Source organism: Cervus canadensis, chromosome 19 (genome assembly GCF_019320065.1).
Source record: "Cervus canadensis isolate Bull #8, Minnesota chromosome 19, ASM1932006v1, whole genome shotgun sequence".
In the NCBI taxonomy this organism is placed as follows: Eukaryota; Metazoa; Chordata; class Mammalia; order Artiodactyla; family Cervidae; genus Cervus; species Cervus canadensis.
Genome location: NC_057404.1, coordinates 34,720,009 through 34,744,771, shown reverse-complemented (window position 1 = coordinate 34,744,771; position 24,763 = coordinate 34,720,009). Strand labels below are relative to the sequence as shown.

Sequence of the window (24,763 nt, the reverse complement as noted above, 5' to 3'; positions counted from 1 at the left end):
TGAGATGTCACAGCACTGGGGGAAGCTGAAGTTCCTGAAGTTACAACATTAGTGATGAAGTTCCGATGTGAGAGGGGTCTTTTTACTTTATCCCGAAGAGAGTGTAACTACCATACATCCTCCTCTGGCAGCCAGGCCAGGTGACTTAACGTTTTGTTCATTTTCTTCTCACTCCTGCAGTCCTGTGTAGACCTCTCACATACCTTCCTTACTCTGAGAGCCTCCTAGCCAGACACCCCCTCTCCTCTCTAACCCATTCCGCACAGCACTGCCTGAAAAATCTTACATCTTCCTTCCTGCTCAAGTATCTTCAATGATTCTCTATGTATAACTGTACTGAGCTCAACACTGTTCCCTTTCTATTAAGTCCAACACTAAATGGATCCATTTAAGTATCATTCACGATTAATGAGAGACACGAAAGCAGAGTTATTCCTTATAAAAGATTTCACAAGTGAATTTGAAACCATATCCTCATCCAACTAAGTGATGTGTCCCACAGAAGGAACATTCTCGTAAGTGAAATGGTTTTAACTCAACATCTTCTACTGGGAAAAAAAAGATCATAAAGCTGAATGTTCAGGTGGTCTGGGCAACAGTGGAATAAACTGGATGAACAGAAGATGTACACACAAATGAGAACAGTGCTCATTTCAAATCCTCTGTGACCTGGGTCAGGAGCATCTCTCAAAGCACACACCATCATATTTGGCAGAAGGTTTAGAAGCTCCGGGTTAACACAAAGTATATGGAAGAGCTCTGGACAACATCGCCTGATCTTACATGGTCCTTCTTGCTCAAAAATCTTCAATGGTTCTCAATGTATAGCTGTAAAAAGCCTTACCCTGTTCACTTCCTACTAAACCCCTAAGCTTTCCCTTCTGCCCTCTTTGAATCTTCAGGGAACAGCTAGAGACTTACCTAATTTGTCATTTAGGTGCCTGGAATCATTTGTACATCTATGCAAATATACAATGTGATTTATTATACCTACAAACCCTGAAAACTGCCAAGGTAGGAGTATTTTTGGTCAAATAAATGAGGAAATATTTAAAATTACCTTGAAAAAGCATTAAAAAAAAAAAAAAGAAATGGATAGACTCGTATGAGAGAGTAGAGGAACTTGAGGGAGGTGGTGAGAAAGGGACAAAAATGATTATCACAGATCATGTCAAGTAAAACTAGGAAGAATACATAAAGTGGGACCAGATTATATAGAGAAAAAAATAAATAAGACTGAGATTATGCCTGCTAGGACAGGAAAACGAAATAGAACACTGACATGGTGGAAGTCATACACAAAGAGTTAATTAAGGAGACTATGCAGTTTTCAAAGCATACAGGGATAGTATGAGGTCCTAGGAATAGAATCTAGAAATGGAATAAGAAAGATAAACAATGCAAAGTAACAACTGAAAGGTATTTAGATGATCAATATTTTATTGAGGGAGGTTAGACGATGATTTCATCTTTTAATTTGAATTATGGATATTAAAAAATTATTCTACTACTTTATTCAGCATGATAGATATGCACTATATCCTCTAACATACATGCCATTAGGCCATGTAAATGGAAGGGATTTTGGAAGCAGACACATCTGCACCTGACAGGAATCAAAGCCAAAAAGTACTCATAAAGAGTTAAAAAAATAATAATAAAAAAAAGGATAAGACCCTCTACACTTTGTGCATGTTCTCTGAATTATCCCATCAAGGGCTTCCCAGACGGCTCAGCAGTAAAGAATCCACCTACAGAACAGGATACGTGGGTTCAAACCCTGGTTAGGAAGATTCCCTGGATCGTCAGGGGATTTCAGAATGTCTGAAAGGATGATGCACTTTTGATTCGGGCTACTTTCTGGGTTATTCTCTACAGGAATGTGGGAGTGTAAATGAGCATGCGCTCTACCCAGGCTATCCAGCTTGGCTACAATCTGCCTGGTACCAGCCTTCATCCAAGCCCTAAGCAAGGACACTTTTATCTTTAAAACTGTTTTGCCTAGAAGGGCAAGATTTAGTGCAGTATTACTCAAAGTATGTTCCCTCAAAAACTGCTTATCACTGGTCTGTGAGTACATTAATATAGAAATTGAAATTTGTATCACAGTAACTCCAGCTCTGTTGAATTTAATGAATGCATGCATGCTCAGTCGTTCAATTGTGTCCAACTCTTCGCAACCCTATAGACAGTAGCTCACCAGGCTCCTCTGTCCATGGGCTTCTCCAAGTAAGAATACTGGAGTGGGTTGCCATGACCTTCCCCATGGGACCTTCTGACCTAGGGATCGAACCCATGTATCCTGCACTTCCTGCATTATAGGTGGATTCTTTACTGCTGAACCATCCGGGAAGCCCTTGAACTTAATTAACAGACAATAGAAAAATGAAAAACGTAATCTGTAAGTATTTTTAATTAATTTTTCCAGTAATTCATTTTTATTGAACTTTAGAAAGTACCAGTGCACAACTTGTTGGGGAAAAATTTTTGACCAGAGGTATAGCCTGAGAAGGGACTTCCCTGGTGGCTCAGATGGTAAAGAATCTGCCTGCAATGTAGGAGACCCAGGTTTGATCCCTGGGTCAGGAAGATTCCCCTGGAGAAGGAAGTGGCAACCTACTCAAGTATTCTTGTCTGGGGGAAATTCCATGGGCAGAGGAGCCTGGCAAGTTACAGTCCATGGGGTCGCAAAGGAATTATACACGACTTAGTGACTAAACCACCACCACCATAGCCTGAGAACTATCTGATTAAAAGAGCTTACAGGGATGAAGGCAGAAAGGCCTGGATCTGTTCTTGAGTCTTAGAGCACAGAACAGAAAAAGGCCTTGTGATTCAGACATGATTGACCTCAGCTCATAGCAGACTCAACCCGAATCAATATCTTGTTAGCAAAATGGATATATCTGCTACCCAAGAGTGAATATTTCTGCTCCTTTGAGTGTCAAAGGTTAGCCGTTAGTTAGAAATTTAGAATCTTGGTACCTTGGCCACAGTTTTTTTTCAATCATTTGGGTGTGCACAATGAATGACCTAATAAAAATTTTATAACCTCTCAGAGCCTCAGATTTCTCACCTGGAAAATACAGATAATGCTACATTCTTTACAGGAATGCTATGAAGATTAAAGACAGATGAAAGTAAACATTCTAGTAATATAAAAGTTCAATAAACATTAGTTTTATGTCTTTCCTGAATCCACTTTTCAGTTTCTCTCACCTGGCTGCTGCTGTTCTCAAATTCACTTTCGTCTCCCTCTAATACACTGAAGACTCTGCAGCAGAGATAATTTTTCAAAAAAGCAAATCACATCACATCAATCTCCACTGCTACTCTTGTTTTAACACCTCCTTCAGGCCACAGCCAGAGTTCTCCCGTCTCCAGGCTCAAAGCCACCACATCTCCTACATGCTGAGCTTCCCCTTCCCACCACAGAGAACTTTCATCGCAGTTAACAGTGCCTCATCACTTGCTCTCAAATCAACTTAGGACACTTCAATGGCCTATGAGGAAAACAGGACAAAATATTTGAAACTGGGGTAATTCTGGATAATTCTGGAAAATCTAAACATATGATCCCCAGAACTATGGCTCAAAGGGCACGTACAGACTCACTTGCAATTGCTACAGACTTAGACAAAATAGTAGAATATCTCCCTAACATGCTAATTCCTGCTTCTCTTCTTCAGAAACTTCGTGTGATTTTTCTGATACTTTTTTCTGTTTACTGCAAGCATTTCCTAGGAAATACTGTCTGAGCTTTGGAATCATTTTATCTTGGTTTAAGACTTGGAGTAAGACTTGCAACCTGGTGCTATCATACAAGGGCCAAGTTACTAGACTTCTCTGGGCCCTGAACTCCTCAGGTCTAAGGGTAAGAAAGGAGCATTCTCTACCACATTGCATTTTTGTGCTGATTAAATGAGACATATATTTATTAATACACCCGAATCTGCTCATTGCATCATTCTGTCAATTCATATTACTTGAACTATATATTTTAGGATACACTGGTAAGCTTCTATTATATAGTTCCCTCTTCATAAGTAGCTTTTTTAAAAAAAGTCTCAGCATGAAAGAAAAAACATTCAGCTCAGCTTCATGCTCCTTCCTGGGAAACTAGAGGTCCTAAACAGCTGCCCAGATATTCTGCCCAGAGTTCTAACCCAGCAGCAGCCTCCCTCCATACCTGGGTCCATTACCCTCCTTGAGGGAGACTCTGCTTCTCTGACACTTCAGCTCCTGAGACTCACACTTGTCTTGTTATCTCATCCACTTCTCCCTGGGCATACTCTAGCCTCTGTATCTACTGCTGACCTCACCAGGGGGAATAAATGCAGCGACAGTTACCAACAAGATGGATGTAGCTGCATCATGATGTGTAAGAAAGAAGCAAAAGCCTAGTTTCAAATATTTGAAAGTATTTATACAAACTTGATTACCTACTGAGGAGTCTATTCTTGAGGACTTTGATAACGTCTTTCTTAACTTCTGGTGGACTCACATAAGCTCTGTTACTACACTGTTTCCCAGGATCAGTTTGTGAATATTCCTAACAGCTTGACAGGGAGTCTTAGTCACTCAGCCTAAGTCACTCCAGTCATGCTCAACTTTTTTGACCCCATGGAATGCAGCCCAACAGGCTCCTCAGCCCGTGGGATTCTCCAGGCAAGAATATAGGAGTGGGTTACCATTTCCTACTCCAGGGGATCTTCCCAACTCAGGAATCAAATCCGTCTCTACATCTCCTGCATTGGCTGAAGGGTTCTTTACGATTAGCGCCACCTGGGAAGTCAACAGCTTAAGTTGTTCTTTCCAATATACTAACACCATCAGCATAATAAATAATCAAAACAAACAAAACCCTCCACACATTTGACAGCTCCTGCTGTTGCATTTATTTATTTGGGGGCAGAAGTCTTTTGAAAGAAAATAATTAGTTTCTGCTCCTTGACAAGGACCCTGGGATCTGCACTCTCTGTTTATGTGCACGAGTGATGTTTGGTGGAAGTATAATTTCAGAACAACATTTCAAGGCAAAATGGGATTCAATAGTTGAGACAGGCACAGCTCTGAGAGGTAATGGGGGTAGGCCCTACTCCCCAAAACGTGTTCTTGGGAGCACTAGCCTAAAATTGTACAGTCAAAAAAGGATGCCTTTCTGTGAAAACTGGAGTTGAACAATTTATATGACCAACCTGCAAATATTGTTGACCGAGTCTTCTGGACAGTGGTGGTGGCATTTACATCGCAAGAGCTTTGGACGAGGGGTGGGGGCTGTACTCTCACCATCCTCTTTCTTGGTGCCCACATTTAATTTTCCTGAACTTCGCAAAAGCATGTTATCAAGGAAGTTTGCTGAAAAGAAGGAAGAGTAGGAGTTTAATGTAAGCATATTTGGGATAGCCCAGCCACAGTCTTCTGTCCGAAGAATTATGATGTTAAACAAAATAGTAAGTATTCATGACACTTAAAAATTTAAACAGAAAATACATTCTGATGTTCTGATATGAAAAACTATACTTTCTCTACAATATAGATAGGTCTCATTAGAAATTCTCATAAACCTTTCAGAGTAGTAGTTTCTACATTAAGCTATAATAGTTGTATTTGAGTGCAAGCAGTTCAATGACACACTATTATATAGATTATCTGTATGTATGTAATGTATGTGATACTGTGAGTAAATATTATCACTCCCATTTTCAGATAAGAAAACTAAGATTTGAAATTTAAGTGATCTGCACTCAGCTAATAAGTCATGAAGACAGGATTTAAATCCAGATTGTTTGGGCCCTAAAATTTCTACTAGACTTTTTACTTTAGGTATATTAAGTATTTTTTAAAGAAATCATAGGAAATATTTAATCTCTGAAATTCATTAGGAAGATGGAAACTTAGCTATCAAGATGTATTTCAAAAAAATATATCTTCTCATTATTATTTACAAGCAAAAAGGACTACCTATTAGCAGTGATTGTACATCTTCAGTTTAAGTGGAAGAAACGATGGTAGACATGTCTAGAGACATATTTTTCTGGGTCCAAAAACAGGCTTTATTATCAGTTAGTTGACATTGAATAACTTTACAAATAACCTCATTGTGCTTTTCTCTTATCATTAAAATGCAGATAATTATAAACACCTACGTCATGTCAAGAACTTAGAGTGTGTATGTTACATACTATTACTTGATAAATGTTAGGTAATGTTACTGGAAAAATCTAATTTTTTACGTTTTAAGTGGCAAGACAATCTTTCGCAACATAGGGTGACATATCACTGAGACCGTTTTCATATTTTCTTCTTTACCACCACCTTTGGAATATAATGATGCTCGAGGAAGCATGGATTGACAGCTATTAAGTTTCAGGCATAGTGGTAAAAGTTCTCATACATGCTATGTCACTGTAGAAATCATCACCCTGAGCAATGTTTGATTTAAAATCTCACAACACATCCAGTTTGCCTATAGTTCAATAAAACTTCAACAAAAATATTATCTGAAAGACACTGGGTTAAAAAATTGAAATTCTTGAAGTATAGTATACACAATAGATATGCACAGTATGCGTTTGCTTTTTTTTTTTCCAGGTTTTTTTTTACAATATTGTATTGGTTTTGCCATACATTGACATGAATCCACCATGGGTGTACATGTGTTCCCCATTCTGAACCCCACCTCCCATCTCCCTCTCCATCCCATCCCTCTGGGCCATCCCAGTGCACCAGCCCCGAGCACCCTGTCTCATGCATCGAACCTGGACTGGCGATTCGCTTCCCATATGATAAAATACATGTTTCAGTGCCATTCTCCCATATCATCCCGCCCTCGCCCTCTCCCACAGAGTCCAAAAGACTGTTCTATACATCTGTGTCTCTTTTGCTGTCTCACATACAGGGTTATTGTTACCATCTTGCTAAATTCCATATATATGTGTTAGTATACTGTGTTGGTGTTTTTCTTTCCGGCTTACTTCACTCTGTATAATGGGCTCCAGTTTCATCCACTCATTAGAACTGATTCAAATGTATTCTTTTCAATGGCTGAGTAATATTCCATGGTGTATATGTACCGCAGCTTTCTTATCCATTCATCTGCTGATGGGCATCTAGGTTGCTTCCATGTCCTGGCTATTATAAACAGTGCTGCAATGAACATTGGGGTGCACGTGTCTCTTTCAGATCTGGTTTCCTCAGTGTGTATGCCCAGGAGTGGGATTGCTGGGTCATATGGCAGTTCTATTTCCAGTTTTTTAAGGAATCGCCACACTGTTTTCCATAGCGGCTGTACTAGTTTGCATTCCCACCAACAGTGTAAGAGGGTTCCCTTTTCTCCACACCCTCTCCAGCATTTATTGCTTGTAGACCTTTGGATAGCAGCCATCCTCACTGGCGTGTAATAGTACCTCATTGTGGTTTTGATTTGCATTTCTCTGATAATGAGTGATGTTGAACATCTTTTCATGTGTTTGTTAGCCCTCTGTATGTCTTCTTTGGAGAAATGTCTATTTACTTCTTTGGCCCACTTTTGATTGGGTCGTTTATTTTTCTGGAATTGAGCTGCAGGAGTTGCTTGTATATTTTTGAGATTAATTCTTTGTCCGTTGCTTAATTTGCTATTATTTTCTCCCATTCTGAAGGCTGTCTTTTCACCTTGCTTATAGTTTCCTTTGTTGTACAGAAGCTTTTAAGTTTCATTAGGCCCCATTTGTTTATTGTTATTTTTATTTCCAATATTCTGGGAGGTGGGTCATGGAGGATCCTGCTGTGATTTATGTCGAAGAGTGATTTGCCTATGTTTTCCTCTAGGAGTTGTATGGTTTCTGGTCTTACATTTAGATCTTTAATCCATTTTGAGTTTATTTTTGTGTATGGTGTTAGAAGGTGTTCTAGTTTCATTCTTTTACAAGCGGATGACCAGTTTTCCCAGCACCACTTGTTAAAGAGGTTGTCTTTTCTCCATTGTATATTCTTGCCTCCTTTGTCAAAGATAAGGTGTCCATAGGTGCATGGATTTATCTCCAGGCTTTCTATTTTGTTCCATTGATCTATATTTCTGTCTTTGTGCAAGTACCATACTATTTGCTATTTTTAAAACTACAAATTAGTGCCTCCAACCATTATTATATCAGAGAATGAGGAGTTTAAAAAAAGATCTGTGATGTTGTTTTCTGACTTTCTCTGTGTTATAACAATTAGTTGAATTCTTAGAGTAATAATTGAAAAGGAAAACAATAATCTGTTAGATCAATTTATCAGAATTTCCCCAATCATCAATTCCAATATTTCATTAGATTTTTGAAATTTATGTAAGATGTGCACCTAACTTTCCCGAACAGTTCCTTGAATTTTAGTCTGCAGAAGATATACAAACTGTAATTTTGTATTCTGAAATTTACATTTCAGAATGTAATGTATTTTATAATGATGTATTTTGTATTTTGAAACTGTTCTATTCAGAATCCTGGGCCATCATAGTGATTCCGAGTCTACAGGTCTCAGGTAAGCCAAGAGAAGGCATACTCAACAAGACCCCATGCGATTCTGAGACAGATGACGTGTAACTCCACTTTGAGAAAACTAGGACTAGATTACTAATATTTAATCCCAATAGGTGTTTATTATTTCTATAAAGTATGGTGCTCATCCATAAGTGAAAACTCCAAAAGAAAATGAAGTAAAACACAGTTCACTTTCGCATGCTGTATTTAAAACCTACATAAATGCCCTAGCATTGCTTGATATCCAGGTGCAGTGGGTGTTGGTATGTCTATATATCTCCTTACCACATTGACTTCATTCTTTATAAATGTGGTTCTCAGTCTTACTAACTTTATGACCTGAGGAACCTCAAAGTAATTCACAGTGATGAAAGTAAGATATTTAAAACTTACTACATCCTGCTTCCCTCCATACCAGGCCCCTGCTCTTTGAAGTTTTTAAAACAAAATAATAAAAATTCATTTATTAATATTACACATATGTCTACTTCTTAAATATATACTAGGTGCCTATCTTGTTTCAGACATAGCCCAGGTATGTAGGATGAACTACACATACACAGAATTTACCGTCTGATGGGAAAAGTTGTTAAATGGAATATTCACATAGAATGGTCTATAGCAGAAAAGGAAACACCCTCAAACTACTGGAAATAAGATGTCATTTTGTAAGAAGTATTTTAAGAAAGGATTTATGATATTCTCCCACTTTAACTTAAATAAAATAATGATATGAAATTCAGCTAGAAAGAGTCTTTTCACAATATTGCTTATTAACAACCTGTGAAAAAAGTGAAAGTCACTCAGTTGGGTCCGACTCTTTGTGACCCTCATAGTCTATACAGTCCATGGAATTCTTCAGTCCAGAATACTGGAATGGATAGCTGTTCCCTTCTCCAGAGGATTTTCCCAACCCAGAGATTGAACCCAGTCTCCCGCATTGAGGGCATTCTTTACCAGCTGAGCCACCAGGGAAATCCAAGAATATTGAAGGGTAGCCTATCCCTTCTCCAGGGAATCTTCCCAACCCAGGTATTGAACTGGGGTCTCCTGCATTGCAGGCAGATTCTTTACCAGCTTAGCTACCAGGGGTATAAGTCAGATTTTTAAAAAGAGATTCCTAAAAATAAAAAAAAATAAAAAAATAAAAAATAAAAAGAGATTCCTATGTAGTTATTGAAATGTTGACGTAGAAGTATATTTACTGACAAGAAAGACTGTTAAAAATATAATTTTTGCTCAAAGGGATAGTTTACAGAGCATTTTAATTACAAAATTCCACTACAAGGACACAAAGGGTTAAAACAAAGATCTAGTAATATAAAAGGGATCTTGAGGAGACACTAGAAAGGAAAACATGCTAACTAGAAGGTTTAAGGATCATCCTTTCTATACAGATTGCAAAGATAAAATATTGCTGCATAATCTTTCTAAAATGCTTAACACTTTAACATGGAGTCAAAATACATGCTATTTTAACAAAAATACATTCACAAGAACAAAAGATAAGTATGGTTAGCTCACATTAAAGATTTCATACTCTGCAAACTGAGTTAACAGAAAACATATAATGTGACCCAAACAACTAAAAGTAGTGAGATGATAAATGATTGCTTTTAAGAAGCTTCAAATAAATAGATAATTAAATGCAAATCTGAGACAGGTAAAGAGTTCTTTATATTTGCTTTCACTAAAATAATCAAAGGAGTAATCTATGTAAATTGTACAATTACTACTTAGGAGTCAATTACTCGTATAGATGTGTTAATTTCTTATGAAATGAAAATCGTTATCAGACAATTCACAATATTTCCAATCACAAGATAAAATTAAAGTCATTGAGTGATAATTTGGAGGCTAAATGGAGAATGGGGTAAGAGAAGCAGTAGCAGGAGAATAAACACATTTGATTAGACTCATATTAAAAGCTTAAGAATACAGTTAAAAAAGATTATAAAACCTAAAGCGTGGCGTAACTGCCATACAATACTAGTGTCAGCGGTACAACAACGTACCACACCTTCTTTATCCACCCCGTGCTGGGCACTTAGGTTGTTCTGTATCTTGCTCATTGTAAATAATGCTGCAGTAAACACAGAGGTGGATATATTTTTTTCGAGTTAGTTTCTGTTTCCTTGGATAGACACCCAGAAATAGAATTGCGTGACCTCATTGTAGTTCTATTTTTAAGTTTTTTGAGGGATGTGCATACTGTTTTCCACAGCGGCTGCACCAATTTACAATACACAAGGGTTTTCTCTTCTCTACATCCTCACCAGGATTTGTTATCTTCTGTCTTTTTGAGAACACCCATTCTATCAGGTGTGAAGTGATATCTCATTGAGGTTTTCATACCTATTTCCCTATTGATTAATGGTGTTAAATGTTTTTTCATGTACCTGTTGGTCATCTATATATCTTCTTTGGAAAAATGACTATTCAGATCATCTGTTCATTTTTAAAAACAGAACTTTGGTTTTTTATTCGTTTTTTGACTACTGAGTTGTATGTTGTTGTTCGGCTGCTAAGTCATATCTGACTCTTTTGCGACCCTATTGACTGTAGCCCACTGGGCTCCTCCATCTAGGGGATACTGGAATGGGTTGCCATTTTCTTCTCCAGTGGATCTTCCAGACCCAGGGATCAAGCTTACGTCTCCCATGTCTCCTGGATTAGCAGGTGGATTCTTTACCACTGAGCCACCAGGGAAGAGCTGTATGAGCTCTTTATATATTTTGGATCGTCAACTCCTTATCAGATATACATCTTATAAATATTTTCTCTTATTCAGCAGGTTCCCTTCTCATTTGTTGATGGTTTCCCTTCGCTGTACAGCAGCATTTTTTTTTTTAATGCAGTCCCTCTCATTTATTTTTCCTTGTCTTTTTTGGTGTCAAATCCAAAAAAGTCACCAAGACCTATGTTAAGGAGCTTATTATCTACATCTTCTTTGAGGAGTTACATGGTTTCAGGTCTTACAGTCATATCTTTAATACATTTTGAGTTAATTTTTTGTGTATAGTACACAAAAGATCATGCAGCTATTAGGAAGATCTGGAAACTGAATCAATAATTTAAACCTCCCAACATCCACAAGTCTAGTTTCAGATGGCTTCACTGGTCAATTTTATCAAAAATCCAAAGAAGAATTAACACCAATCCTTCTCAAATTCTAAAAACAGGAGAGGAGCAAACACATCCAAAATCATGTTATGAAGCCAGAATTTCCTTGATACCAAAACCAAACAAGGACACCATAAGAAAAGAAAATTACAGGTCAATATCCTTGATGAACATATCTAAAAATCCTCAACAAAATATTAGCAAGCCGAATCCAACAATATAATAAAAAGATCATACACCACGATCAAATGAGATTTACTCCAGGGATGTAAGGATGTTAAAATATCCACAAGTCAATCAGTGCAATTCACCATATTAACAAAATGAAGGATGAAAATCATATCATATCAATAAATGAAGAAAAAGCATTTGACAAAATTTAACATCCATTTATGTTTTTAAAAAACTCTCAACATGTACAGAAAGAACATATTTCAACACATATTTTCATATGAGATAGATTTACAGATTTTTCAGGCAAATTGCTCAAACTTCATGAAATAATAATGATCATCATGCAACAATGTGACTTCCATTCAATTACAAAGGCTAAACAGGTCATATCCTACAGTACAGTATTATATCTTAAAGTACATTTTAGCTAAACTTAGTTTTTTTTTTTCCCTTGGTAACATTCTTGTCATTTCAAAAATACAATAAATCATTTTAAGTTTGTGATATACATATTGTTTCATATGTCACAGTGAAGAGAATATTAGAATCCACTATCATATTGAAACACATAGAGAGCAATCTTTATGAATAGGGGTAATTCAAGAAAAAATAAATCTCAAATATGCAGTGTACTAAAAAAGAGCTGTGACTCTTCAAAATTCATTTAAAGATGACATACAATTATCTGGTGTCACAGAATCTACTAGTAATCTATTTTGCTCTCATTTTCTTTCTTTTTTTTTACCTTTTAGATCTCCAAATATGGCAAAAATTAACAAAATTTTGAGTGTCTTCTCTGTTCTACCTCACCTTCACCAGAGGGCAGGCCGGAGCAAGAAGAGAAACTGAAATTCATATCACACAAGTTTGTACTTCAAGTATCTTGGGTAAAAAGATTAGTGGAAGAAATTACGAAAGCACTGAACTGTTCAGTAGTGCTTTGAGAACGATCCATTCTACCACTATCCTCACTGCTATGATAATAAATAATGTGAATCAATGCCCATTTCCTTTCACAACCAAAGCTGGTGTAAAGGATATACTGGTTCAAAACAAAAACCTATAATACACAGGAATAAAACGTGAATCAGAGTTTGAAAATAATATTAATTTGCAAGCTTTAGTGATCCTGAAGAGTGGGTTTAAATATATAACTTATTTTTATTTTTATCACCTAAGCCTTGACTCATTTAACTCAATTTAATAATTTAATTTACTATCAAGCATATTCAATTCAAAAGTCCTGACTTCAACTTTCATTGCCTAACCCTCTTTTACACTAAGACATTTTCAAACAAGCTTTCTATGCTGTTTGCAACAGAACTTAGAAAAAAATATATGAACAACATGAAACTCAATCATTAATATAAAGTTGGAATATGCGCCTAAACTCTTGAAAAACAAAATATAAATACAACTTAGATTCAAGAATATCAAAGCAAAATCTCATGCATTATAAAGAAAGAGTAGACTTTCAATTATTAATAGTGATGTTAACTGCTCAGGAGTGTCCTTCTCCTTCAAGAGTCTCAGAAGTCATAGGAGAGAGGGTCAAGGGAAGCTTGCTGGTGGTGAGTCCAGGGGCTAGCATGCTCTAGAAGGGCATGGAACGCCAAGTGAGAAACCATGTCATGTGTGGTCACCAAGCAGTGGACTTGGTGGGCTCAGACTCACCAGGATACAGGGTAAAACAGTCCAAACCTGGCTTAGCTATTGCCTTGCTCTGTGGCCTTCGCAAGTCACTTAACGTCCCTAACTGAGGCTGTGGAGAGTGTCAGCACACATTGGCTTGCTATGAGAACTGAATGAGCTATTTCAAAGAAAGCACCCATCCCAGTTCCCTGCACATACTAGGAGTGAACAGTAGTAGACTGTCATTGTTATCTGTGTTGCTAAAGCTTCTGTTTTTTGCCTTTTTTTTTTTTTTTTTGCTTTTGTTCTTCATATTTTTCTCTTTCCCTCACTCAACTATTTTTGTTCCTTTTCTCTAAGGCTTCATCTCCTATATGTTTCTACTTCTCTTCCTTTTCTTCTTTCCCCATCCTTTTTCTCATCCTAATTTCTCTCTTTTTCTTCAATTCCCCTTTCTTTTCTGTTATTTCCATTAACTGCCTTTTTAGGTTCATCACTGTGCCCAAAAAATCTATAAAAATATTGAGTTTTTTGGTTTAAGAAACACGGATAGTTTGTTCGTGGCTAATACATTGTTACTCATTTTCTTTTTTCCCTGTGGTAAAAATGAATCATTAAATTCATTCCATCTACATAACATAACGGCCAAGAGCACTGGAAGTACCTTCAGCAACAGAGCAATCTTGCTGGTGAGACAAATCGAGTGCATGTGGAACACAGTGAGACAAATCAACTACACATGGAAAACCAAAAACAGTGTATGCAAACAATAAAATGGATGTCATAATGCCACACAGAATTGTCAAATATAAGTCTCAGGTAGGAGACACAGGAGTGGCAGTAATCAACCAATAACGTTTATGGAAAACATAAGCACCAAAACCAGGGATTCTGACAGTTGTTTCATTTCAATTGTTAACACTACTGAATAGGGTAAGAAAAACATATTAGTTTTACAATATTAGAGACATGCTGGACCACTATAGAAACCAGGGCCTTAATGATAAAATATTTTGTTATAAATGCTTCCATTTGCTGGCAATTGTTTCTCTCTTCACCATACTTAACACATCCATATCACCACATCACTCAGCTTCTGTAAGACAATCATGTTCCCAACATTTTATATCATGCAAGCTCTGCCCAGAGACCCTACAACATCTGGGTAAAAAGTGAAAACTTCAATAATTCAAGTGTTTTATATCCTGAGATGCTATATTATGAGTTGAGCAAATCATAAAAAAAAATGAAATATTACATAAATGGGACCATACAACGTGTACATTTATTTGTTTTCCAGGTAACTAACATAGAGTTATGAGCCCAAGTAAGCATCATAATTGATTATAATATGAGTTATAGTTCTTGGACATCACATTTATATTCTTTAAGGGTAAAACAGTAGCTACCTTTCCCACAGGTTTTAATGCTTTTGAGTTTTGAGAAGTTCAACCAAAATGTTTACAGATATTAAAAACCTTTGAAAATACTATAAAACACAACATGATTACAAGTATCTCAAAAAAAAAGGTCAATATAAGAAATAATAAACTTCATAAGCACGTAACCACCATGTTTAAAGATAGTTTAACATCAAACTGAATCTGTATTCATAAAAAAGCATAATCACAGCTAATAGGATCATTTTAAAGGTCAAAAATATCTCTGTATTTTAAAATACTTAGTATGTCTGTTCAAATCCACATTTTTGGAAAAGAAACTGAACCATAGCCTCTTTGACAATAATGTCAACCAGTACATGGCAGACTGCCAAGCCAGGAGCTTTGGTTTTATTCGGTGATGTTTCTATCAATGCTCTGTTTCACAGAGTTCTGAAGCTAATCAAAGTGGATGTTTTACTTGCCATCACACCAAAACTTACTCCACAGCTTTGCAAAGCACTCCCAAGACAGCTTGATGTGTAAAACTACTTTGAACAGACATCCATGTAAAGAAGAGAAGTGACAATGAAGCCAGATAGATCAGAAACCAAATCACCAGGTTCACGCTATCTTTTTCCCCAAAGAAAAAACCTGGAAAGCATTTAGGCTCTCTCTCTGTTTCTAATCCTTTCTGTACCCTCTAATTGGATAAGGTTAAAGGATACGTTAGTGAGGAGTTTACTGACCTTAAAAATGCAAATATATCGCTATTTCAAATGTTTAAATGTTTGAGGAATAAAATAGAATATGTATATTTTAAAACTTAACTTACAATACACTAATATTAACTACTATCATCGCCAACGAGTTTAAAGGTCTATGATGAAACAACATGGAATAATGATAACCAGCAGCAAAATGAATTAAGACAAAATCTGAATATCAGAAAGCTATTATACGGAGTTTAAACAGAAAAACAAAAGAAACAACCATACAAAACCTGCGGTGCTGCTTACATAGCTCTGTTTACAATTATGTGTTATGATTCACAGAAAAGTTCTCTAAGATAGCAAAAATGACATGAATTACTAAAATATACTTGCCTTAGTTTCTCTGACTTGTATACTTTACTGTAAAACAATTTATAACCTTCCTGATTAAAGTAAATGATTTAGAAACCTAATCTTCAAAACACTGATTCCTTCTAATATTAAAATCATTAATCTATACTTTAAAACATTTTTGTATTGTAAATATCACACTTGCATGAAAGTAACTTAGACTTCTATAATCTATGAATTGAGACTTACATATCACAGACAGCAAAAGAATTTACCATGTCAAAAACTACAAATTATACCACAAGGGCTTTACACAGCCATAACACTTGATTTTAACCACGACCATACTGGAAAATGTGTAAGGGCAAACACAGGCCCCTAGTCCAACACACAGATGACACAGAAGTTAAAATAATATATGCAAGATATTTAGCAGTTTAAAATTAACCTCAATCATACACTGCAGGGACAGCTAAGCTAAACTATCTTCTTGCCATGTACAGTAATTTTCGTGCACAAATTTTTGAACCCTCTGAACTGTCCTGTTCACCACCATCTATGCCAAGAAGGACTAAGTTCCATCATCTCTTTTGTGTGTGCCAGAAGCATCTTAACTGGTCTGGCTTACATTTCTGGAGGGGGATAAACAGCCTGGGTAAGATAAAAAGCATCTCCCACTACTCACTCGTGATTTCTGTACGCTTGCTAAGATCGTTGCCAGGTTCCCTGGGATGAGACATGAGGAGGATGCACAGAACTGCTAGGGGCGTCCACTGAAGGGCCCAGCACCGTAGGCAGCTCTAATCCTGCACCTGTGATGTGTTATTCACCAGTTAAGAAACGCAGTCCAGACGGTGGTTGCCTAATACAGCTCAGCTGTTTTTCTCAGTACTCCCTTTGATTATGAGCTGGCAAGAGAGATTATTCTGGTGAGGCACTGAGCTAGGTTCAAGATACATGGCATATGACAGTGGAAAGGTGGAAGAGAAAGGAAACCTTAGAATCAAAAAAATAAATAAAAAGAAAAGAAAAAAGTCAGTGACCACAGCGTATTATGTAACATTTCCAGATGGTTCAAGGCTGCCTCTGATTATACGCAAGGCAGAAAAACATACAACATTCAAGTGTCTAGAAATCTATTTTTGACATTATCCTTTTGACATTTAGAATGGTACATCAACATGCAACTCTTGGGTTTATTTAAAAATAAGCATAACTTCACAAATTGATCAGCTACACAAACATTTAAAAATCTTTCTATAAAGAGGTTTACCTGTTTAGATGTCTAACTTCTTTTGTTGGCAAAACTGAAACCAAATGATTACCATTAATTTTATCTTTTTATCAAGTTCACCATATCACTGGACTTGACTCAGAATTTTTTATATAAAATTTATATTTGAAACACAACTATCTTATTCATCATGGGTGGCTTAAGACAGCATAAAATATTTATTTTAACCAGCATTAAATTGCTAGCAAGTCCAAATTGACTTAAGAAATATTTATCATACACAAAGCTATCTATAAAGCACTCTGATTTCATAGAGGTGAAGAAGAAATGGCCACTAACTCATAAACCTTAAAATCTAATCCAGGAGAGTGAATAAAAGTTATTTTTTCTGTTATTGTTGTTCTTTTGTCATAAAAGGGCTGCTGACCATTCACTCATACCAAAATTTTCACTATTTTTCCATTTACACTCTAGATAAACACAAAACCATCTGTCCTCTAGGCCAGTGTCCATGCCATTTTAAATAATCTAAAAACCTACCCAAAAACCAAACACGCTTTCCTAGTAGCAGATGGTTAAGAAACAAAACATTCATTTATATATAAAAAGAGTTGAAATGAAGAAAATACATCAATTTAAAATTTTACATATAAAGTATATACTAAAATGTTTAACAATATTTTGTTTTCATTAATTAGACACTAATTACCTATTAAGAAAAGCAATATATAAAATACTAGAAAAATTCCATATGATATATATTAGGAGTAATAGGGTCAAAGAAAATTTCTATGGTCATAAAAGCATTCTCATTAGAATCTGACAAGTCTTAGAGCTTTCCTTTATATTTGTGGGCAGCAGTGTTAAAGACAATACTGCATTTAAAGTTCCAGATAACACTGTAAGGCTAACTGGAGAAAGACCTAGGTTTGTGGTAGTATGCCACAAAACGCTGTATTAATATTTTCCTAACTATTCCCATACTCTGGTCTGTGCATCTGAACTAAACAAGAAGACTGAATTGGGTTCTGGGTACTTATATGACTAGCAAAATATATACCTAGATTACTGATGTTTTAAGACAAAAAAATTTTTTTTCTGAAATTATACTTAATTGACCATTAAAACAGTATTGAGATTCTGAACCACCATCAGTTTTGTTTGATTTTTTGGAATAAGGTTGCCAAAGGCAAAAGTCTTATTGATGTTTGAGAAGAAACACCAAGGAAAGATCTGAATTGAGACTATGTTATTGTAATGATTTTGTTATCTTAAATCTGGGTATGACATACATCGGAACATTCTGGCCTGATGTTTCTCAAGTTTTCCCTCTTTCAATAAACAAATGTCTTCAGTTTTCAAAACATTCTTCAAAAGCAATCTTACTTTTTAAATTTTGCAATTGTATAAAGCCTAGCAGACTAAGTGGCCCAGGTTTTGAAAAGTCTGATTTTACCTTCAAATTTTCCTTCTTTGTAGTTCTTTATCCAACTTGTAACTCCTCAATGATGCCAAAAATTACCTGCCCAAACATCATATTCTAAAGTAAAAATGTTTCCTTTCTCTTTTTTAAAATAATTATCAATATGGTATAACCAAATCAAGTAACCACCCCCCCACCCCCGCCCCCCGCAAAAAAACCCTGAATCTAAGCTGCTACAAGTAACTCTCTCATATATGGTTATTCTCAACCACACCAACAAAAGGCAGACATATCTCTCTATATAATTTTTTTTCACCCTGAAATATTTTGATAAGTTGGTATATGATTTTAAATTTCAGTATCAGAGTAATAAAAAATATATACTTAATCATGTTCTATTTAAATGACCAAAGTACTCCCAACAATAAGTAATAACATTAATATAGGAGAAAAGAAGAGTAGCTATTTTAAATGACCACTTCAGTTAGAAAGTTTCCCACTTTGACAAAGAATATTTAAGATCAAGCAAAATATTTTACCAAAATTAAAGAATTTGTTTTTCAGTTATTAAGAAAGCTTTCTTTAAGTTCACCTACAGAAGGTCCTATTCCCTACCTAAAAAGTCAGATATTTCATATGGGATGCAAGAACTGTCATTATGTAATGAATCAGAGATTGGCAAAACTTTGTCAGCTTTAACTGTAACAGCCATCAAGCCTGCTCAATAGGAGTGAAATCTCATTGACTTTTGTTTTGTTTTTTCCTTAAAGAAAGAGCATGCGGTTCTTTCAGAATGAATAGACCTCACTTGTGATAAATGATGGTTATTTATTTTCAACAATGAAGGTTACTTATTTTCTTCTCATCTTTCTTAGCAGACAAAAAACTATTTGCTTTCATCACTGAAACCACAGTAACTATTTGGTGATAACATGAAAATTTCCTGGTGGTTCTCCTTCTCTACCATCACATCAAACAGCCTGGCCAGGAAAGGATCAAAATTGTGCAATTATTAATTAGAGAGAAAATCTGGAATAAAATAAATCCCTCTAGTACCTACATCCCCCCAATTTTCCACCCCAGTCCTTAGAATACAGGACTTTGTGATCGCTTTTGTGCAGTTGAAATCATGGTAAAGGAAATATTTCTCTTCCCATTTCATACCAATAAGCGGGGGGAAAGCTGTTCAATAGGCACCATAAAAATAAGCCCCCCACCACCAAGTGTTCAGGGCTTTCCCCTCTAGAGAGTTCAGTGTCTCCTCACCAGCAAGAAAGTGTAAGCAGAGAGATCATTAGTTATGACATGTAGACGCTAGCAGATAATGTTGACTCACTTCAGGAACTATTAAACTATAAACAGTGTGCTGAAAGCCATTTATCTGCATTTTAGGATAAACAGCAGAAGCTATTCAATTAAATAGATTGCAAAGAATAAGCTGCTTGATGCCAAACCAAGTGAAGCTTAATTGTGAAAAGAAAAATCTGCAGATTTAATAAAAATCAATCTAGGATACCAGAGCATACAAAATCATTAAGCACTTTATTTTATAAAATAATATATAAAACACAGAGCATATATTTTAAAAGACCAACTGATTCAGTTACCAAAGTTATTGCAGAGTAGTTCGAGTTCAAAGAAAATTTATTGATACTTGATATTTTCTTTTAAGTGACAGCATTTATGGTAATACTGAGGCTGAGCAAATATATGTTATCAAGGAAAGCTTTACCTTTCACTATGTAAAAGGTAAAGTTGAACTGGGCCAGTTTTCTTATCAGCACTATTCCTATTCACAATTTGTTTTGATAGAAAATTCCTAAATGACTCCTTCCAAGAAAAAGAAATATAACTGAGTGCAACTGTTCATTTATCTACATCTATAATATTATGTAAATATGTATGTATATACATATTTCCATCACTAGCATGTCAAAATGCTGCAAGAAAAATATTAGTCTATCATGTAACTCGGAGGTTTTATTCCATACTTGATTAGAAGGCTAGGAGAAAAACATGGCGCTTTCTGCAAGTACCATATACAAGTAAAACATACTACATTTAGAACTTATTCTTCCCACTTGTCAGAAAACAAATCAAAATCTGCTCTTTTTCACACTTCCAGATGTCAGAAGTTTTTCAAAACAATTTTGAGGTCAGAGAAGAGAACACACAGGTGTGTGTTATGTCAACTACGCAAAGCAACTGAAGGTTCGCCTGGAATCTGATCACTCCACTGACACATTCTTGTGGGCATTACAAATGCCCCCTGAAAGAGCATTACACTAATGCTGACTAATTCTAAGCAACATCCCAAATCTCATTAGACCTATTCCTTAGCAGTATTGTTCAAAAGCATCTCTGCTAGTAATACCACATTTATTGCCACCTCTTAGCAAACCTTTAATGTTTTCTTCAATATCACCTCTTCTGTTCTACTTCACTGGCAATTCAGCAGACTGAACAACAATAAAATATTTGATATCAATAAATGTTAAGTTTTTGTCACATCATGAAAACTATGACAACCCACAAAAAACCAAACGTAAGGATATCAGTAACAAATGCTTAAGAAAAACTGGTTCAAAAAAAAAGAAAAACTGGTTCACATTAATAGCCACCTGGTTTTGAGGAAACCAAGCCTGAGACAAAAAGATGGAAACAGTATTTCAATTCTGAAACTACCAGTGCCTGTTTTAAAACAACAACAACAACTGTAGTTAGCCATTCAGTACCTATATTAAACTCAAAAGCAACCTAAGTGTGACACCTTCTTAATCTTTTTTAGTGACTAGAAGGAAATTCTTGCTATTAAATGAATCAAGATCAGAAAAATTCTGCCTACCACTGAAGAGACTTAACAGTCACAGATTTCTGATTTTATTAATGATTGACATTAATAACATATCAATTTAGACTTTAAAAAATCATATCATATAAACATTCATTCCAAAGATTTACTATTTTATATAACCTTTCCTTTTCTCTCCCACACATAAACACACATACATCCTACAAGTATGTTCACAATGAAGATACACAAGTAGCAAATTATTACCATAAAACTTGCATCTTCTTGCCAGGTATCCCTAGTATTTTCCAAACCTCAAACAAGGTCTCACTACAGAACACTCTCCCCCAGGCAATAATCAAAAAACAGAAACGTTTAGAGCATTTTTCCTTTCCTCAGTCCATCAGCCAAGGTCTGAATCAGACCAAGAGCTGATGCTCAGAGCAGGGGCACTCTCCACTTCTGCAGCATAACCGGCAGTGGCTGATGAATGTGCTTTTAAATTGCATATCTACACAAGCCAAGTTTCTCAGCTTTACTTTTCTTCTCAGTAGCAGCAAACCCGGAGGTCTTCACCACAATATTCTACAATGCACGGGCAAAACAAAGGCAGGGGCCCGCCACTCGAGTGTATGTGCAGAATAGTCCTGTCTAAGAAAAAATGTGAGACTCTCTCCTACCTTCCATCCTCACTTCTTATCTCCCAACCCGCAATGGCTTCTCAAAAACTTCACTGTTCTTGAAGATCCAGATGTCTCCTTTCTTCCCTCCCATTCCCACTGAGAAGACAGGAAACGCCAGGTGTGAAATGTCTCTGTTTGCCCCTCCACTCAACACACACATCCTAACTGGGAGCTTTCATCCTTACTTGTCCTCTCAGGGGAGCCACCCTGCCATTTGTCTGCTGGGTCCCGTCTCTTCTCACACACCCAGATGCACAGCCGAGACCAGTTTCTCACAGAGAATGGTTTGCCTTCATCTGTTCCTTCCTGGGTTATGAACAAAGAGCAGTTTTCCCAGGCTAGATCAGCCCAGCTGGAAAAGGATTTTAGGACAAAGAGAAAATGAGTATATTGGGAAGAAAGTGCAAAGGAGCCCTGAAAGGAAAACCTGAGATGCTTGTGCCGTTATATCAAAATGTTGTAACTTACATACAAAACATGTAACCAAGCACCAACTCATCTTACAATAGGCCAAGTCACACGTATAACAGGATAACTGGATTCCAAACAGGTGAAGGAATTGTGATTTCTAGCCCGAGTTTTGCTATCAACTTGGAAATCTCCAGAATGTCCAGAAAGTTTTGTTTGTAAAACCGGCACAGTGATGACTGACCAAATAAAGCATGGACAGTAAACACAGGTTTTCAGGATATGTTTGTGGAAGGAATGCCAATGAATGAATTAGATCACAAGGAAAGACTCGGCCAAACATACCTGTCTAGATTAGAAACTCAGTGTGAAGGAAACGACCCTGAGTCCACACCATAACATAGCAATGCCACATGGTGACTGCTTTCCCAGGACCGCATTCCCTGGATGGGTAACAGAGAGTGACTGAGTGTTTCTAAAGAAAAGAATCTGCGCAGAAAGAAGCAGTTGCTCTGGTTGCTCTGGTGACCCAAATATTCCAAAATAGTACATGTTCTATCACTAACTACTTGCAGCTCTCCCCTAACTCAATAAACAATTTGGAAAAATGGCATCTCACCTCCCGCTGCCTAACAGCATAACTAGTCATGGACAGGAGGAATAAAAATCAACCCAAGCCCATCTGGCAACAAGTACAGAAAATCATTCATAACAAGTACGCATACTTTATATAATAAATATGGCTATATATATGGATGCCCCTGACTTCACCTATCTACTTTCAGGCAGATTTTTTAAGGCTGATGTCTATCTTTACATATTTAGGGAATATTACATGCATACTAAATTATGTACGCTTGTGGGCTTGCATTAATGAGTTTACTGAAAAAGGAATTTGAATAAATTTGAATAGAGATTGCATTATATTAGAGAAAGGGGAAAGGTGACAGGACAAACAGCCCAAACTGAACGGCAGTAGGGAATTTCTAAAATTAAACTAACACATAGAATAGCCTGGAAATAACTTTCACTTCCCTTGAGCTGATTATTTATATAAGCTATGTTTAAATAAAGGCCGGATTTTACTCTGATACAGTATATTAAGTTCATGTTTTCAATTCTAGGAAGTAATAGTAAAAAGGGAGCAAACTATGAAGAAACAAAGAAAGAATAAACATAATAAAGTGGCAGCAGCAAGCCTTAATGCCAGTGTCCATAAGGTATCAATGGGTTGTGGGTGAGGAGAGGGAGAAGCATTAGCATGTGTCGTAGAGAACTACACCTTCCTCTCTAGAAATTACCACATGAGTGCTAGCCAGGAGTCTTATCAGCCTGTTCTGCGGAGATGGGTTGTCTGGCGCTGACTGGTATATACACTCTCCTGTTCCAAACACGGCCGGCTCCTTCTGTCTTTTTTATTACTTTTTATTTTTGTCGAGTCTCCCCAAACATCCCCTTCTTAAATTACTTCAGCTAAATTTCCAACAAATACTGAGTTCTCAAGGTTTAAACAAATCAAAATAATGAGCAAAATAAAAACAGATCAGCCAGTAGACACAGAAGGTTATGGTTATTTACCATATCCTTTCTGTCTTCTTTCTTATTTTTGTGTGCTTTTGTTTACATCGGCATCTGTGTGGGATGGTAAGAATAGTTCTTGCCAAAGATAATTGAGTTCTTTTAGTCCAGCCAAGCAAAGAAGAATGGGAGGTAAGAAAGGATGATAAAAATTATGTTAAAAATACTTTCAGGTTCAAAGCAATTCAGGGGTCACAATGATATATTTGTGTGCTCTGAATGTCCTTATCAGTAAAAGGAGATGGTAGGAAAGTGTTCTCTAACCTCCCTCCTACTTCAGACATAGTATGGTTCCACATAACTTTCACATTGCTGATACACATTCTTTTTTGCATCTGTAGCCTAAAAAGAGAGTATTGAATACTATATTAATAAAATATAAAAATCCCAGTACTGCCTTGTATTAACTGTGTGACCTTAGGTCAGTTCTTAATTTTTTTTAAATCTCAAAACACTTCATAGTAACAGGACTTCCACTTCAAGGAGTCTCAAGGGGATTAAGCATTTAATTAAAAAAAGCATTTATCTATCCCCAATTCCGTGTTGATAAATCTCATATAATCCTCAAAATGCTCACTTTATAAATGAGGGGACTAGGGCTCAGAGAGGTTATTTTTCTGAAAACAAACAAGTGAACAGCAGACAAAGGTGGGAGGTAAACTCTCGGGTCTGTGACTCTGAAAAGCAATGACTCCGCTAGACAGCAGTTCACAAATGTTTTGCTCTCAAGATTCTTTTCCCTAATTAAAAATTATTAAGAACATATTTTT

The 24,763-nt window shown here is 36.3% G+C and overlaps 1 protein-coding gene across 12 annotated transcripts in view; it reads right to left on the bottom strand.

Annotated features, from left to right (window-relative positions):
* Positions 1-24,763, bottom strand: part of BMPR1B (bone morphogenetic protein receptor type 1B) — a 421,370-nt gene that overhangs the window by 46,249 nt on the left and 350,358 nt on the right. For 9 of the 12 annotated variants that reach the window (XM_043438650.1, XM_043438648.1, XM_043438643.1 and 6 more), the window contains one exon: positions 5,199-5,358. In XM_043438650.1, coding sequence (XP_043294585.1) covers positions 5,199-5,313 — 115 coding nt within the window. In that variant the 5' untranslated portion in view covers positions 5,314-5,358. Of the gene's footprint in view, positions 1-5,198; positions 5,359-8,179; positions 8,185-22,004; positions 22,164-22,526; positions 22,539-24,763 lie in introns of those variants that run through there. The other 3 variants (XM_043438652.1, XM_043438647.1, XM_043438641.1) reach the window with 3 other exon arrangements.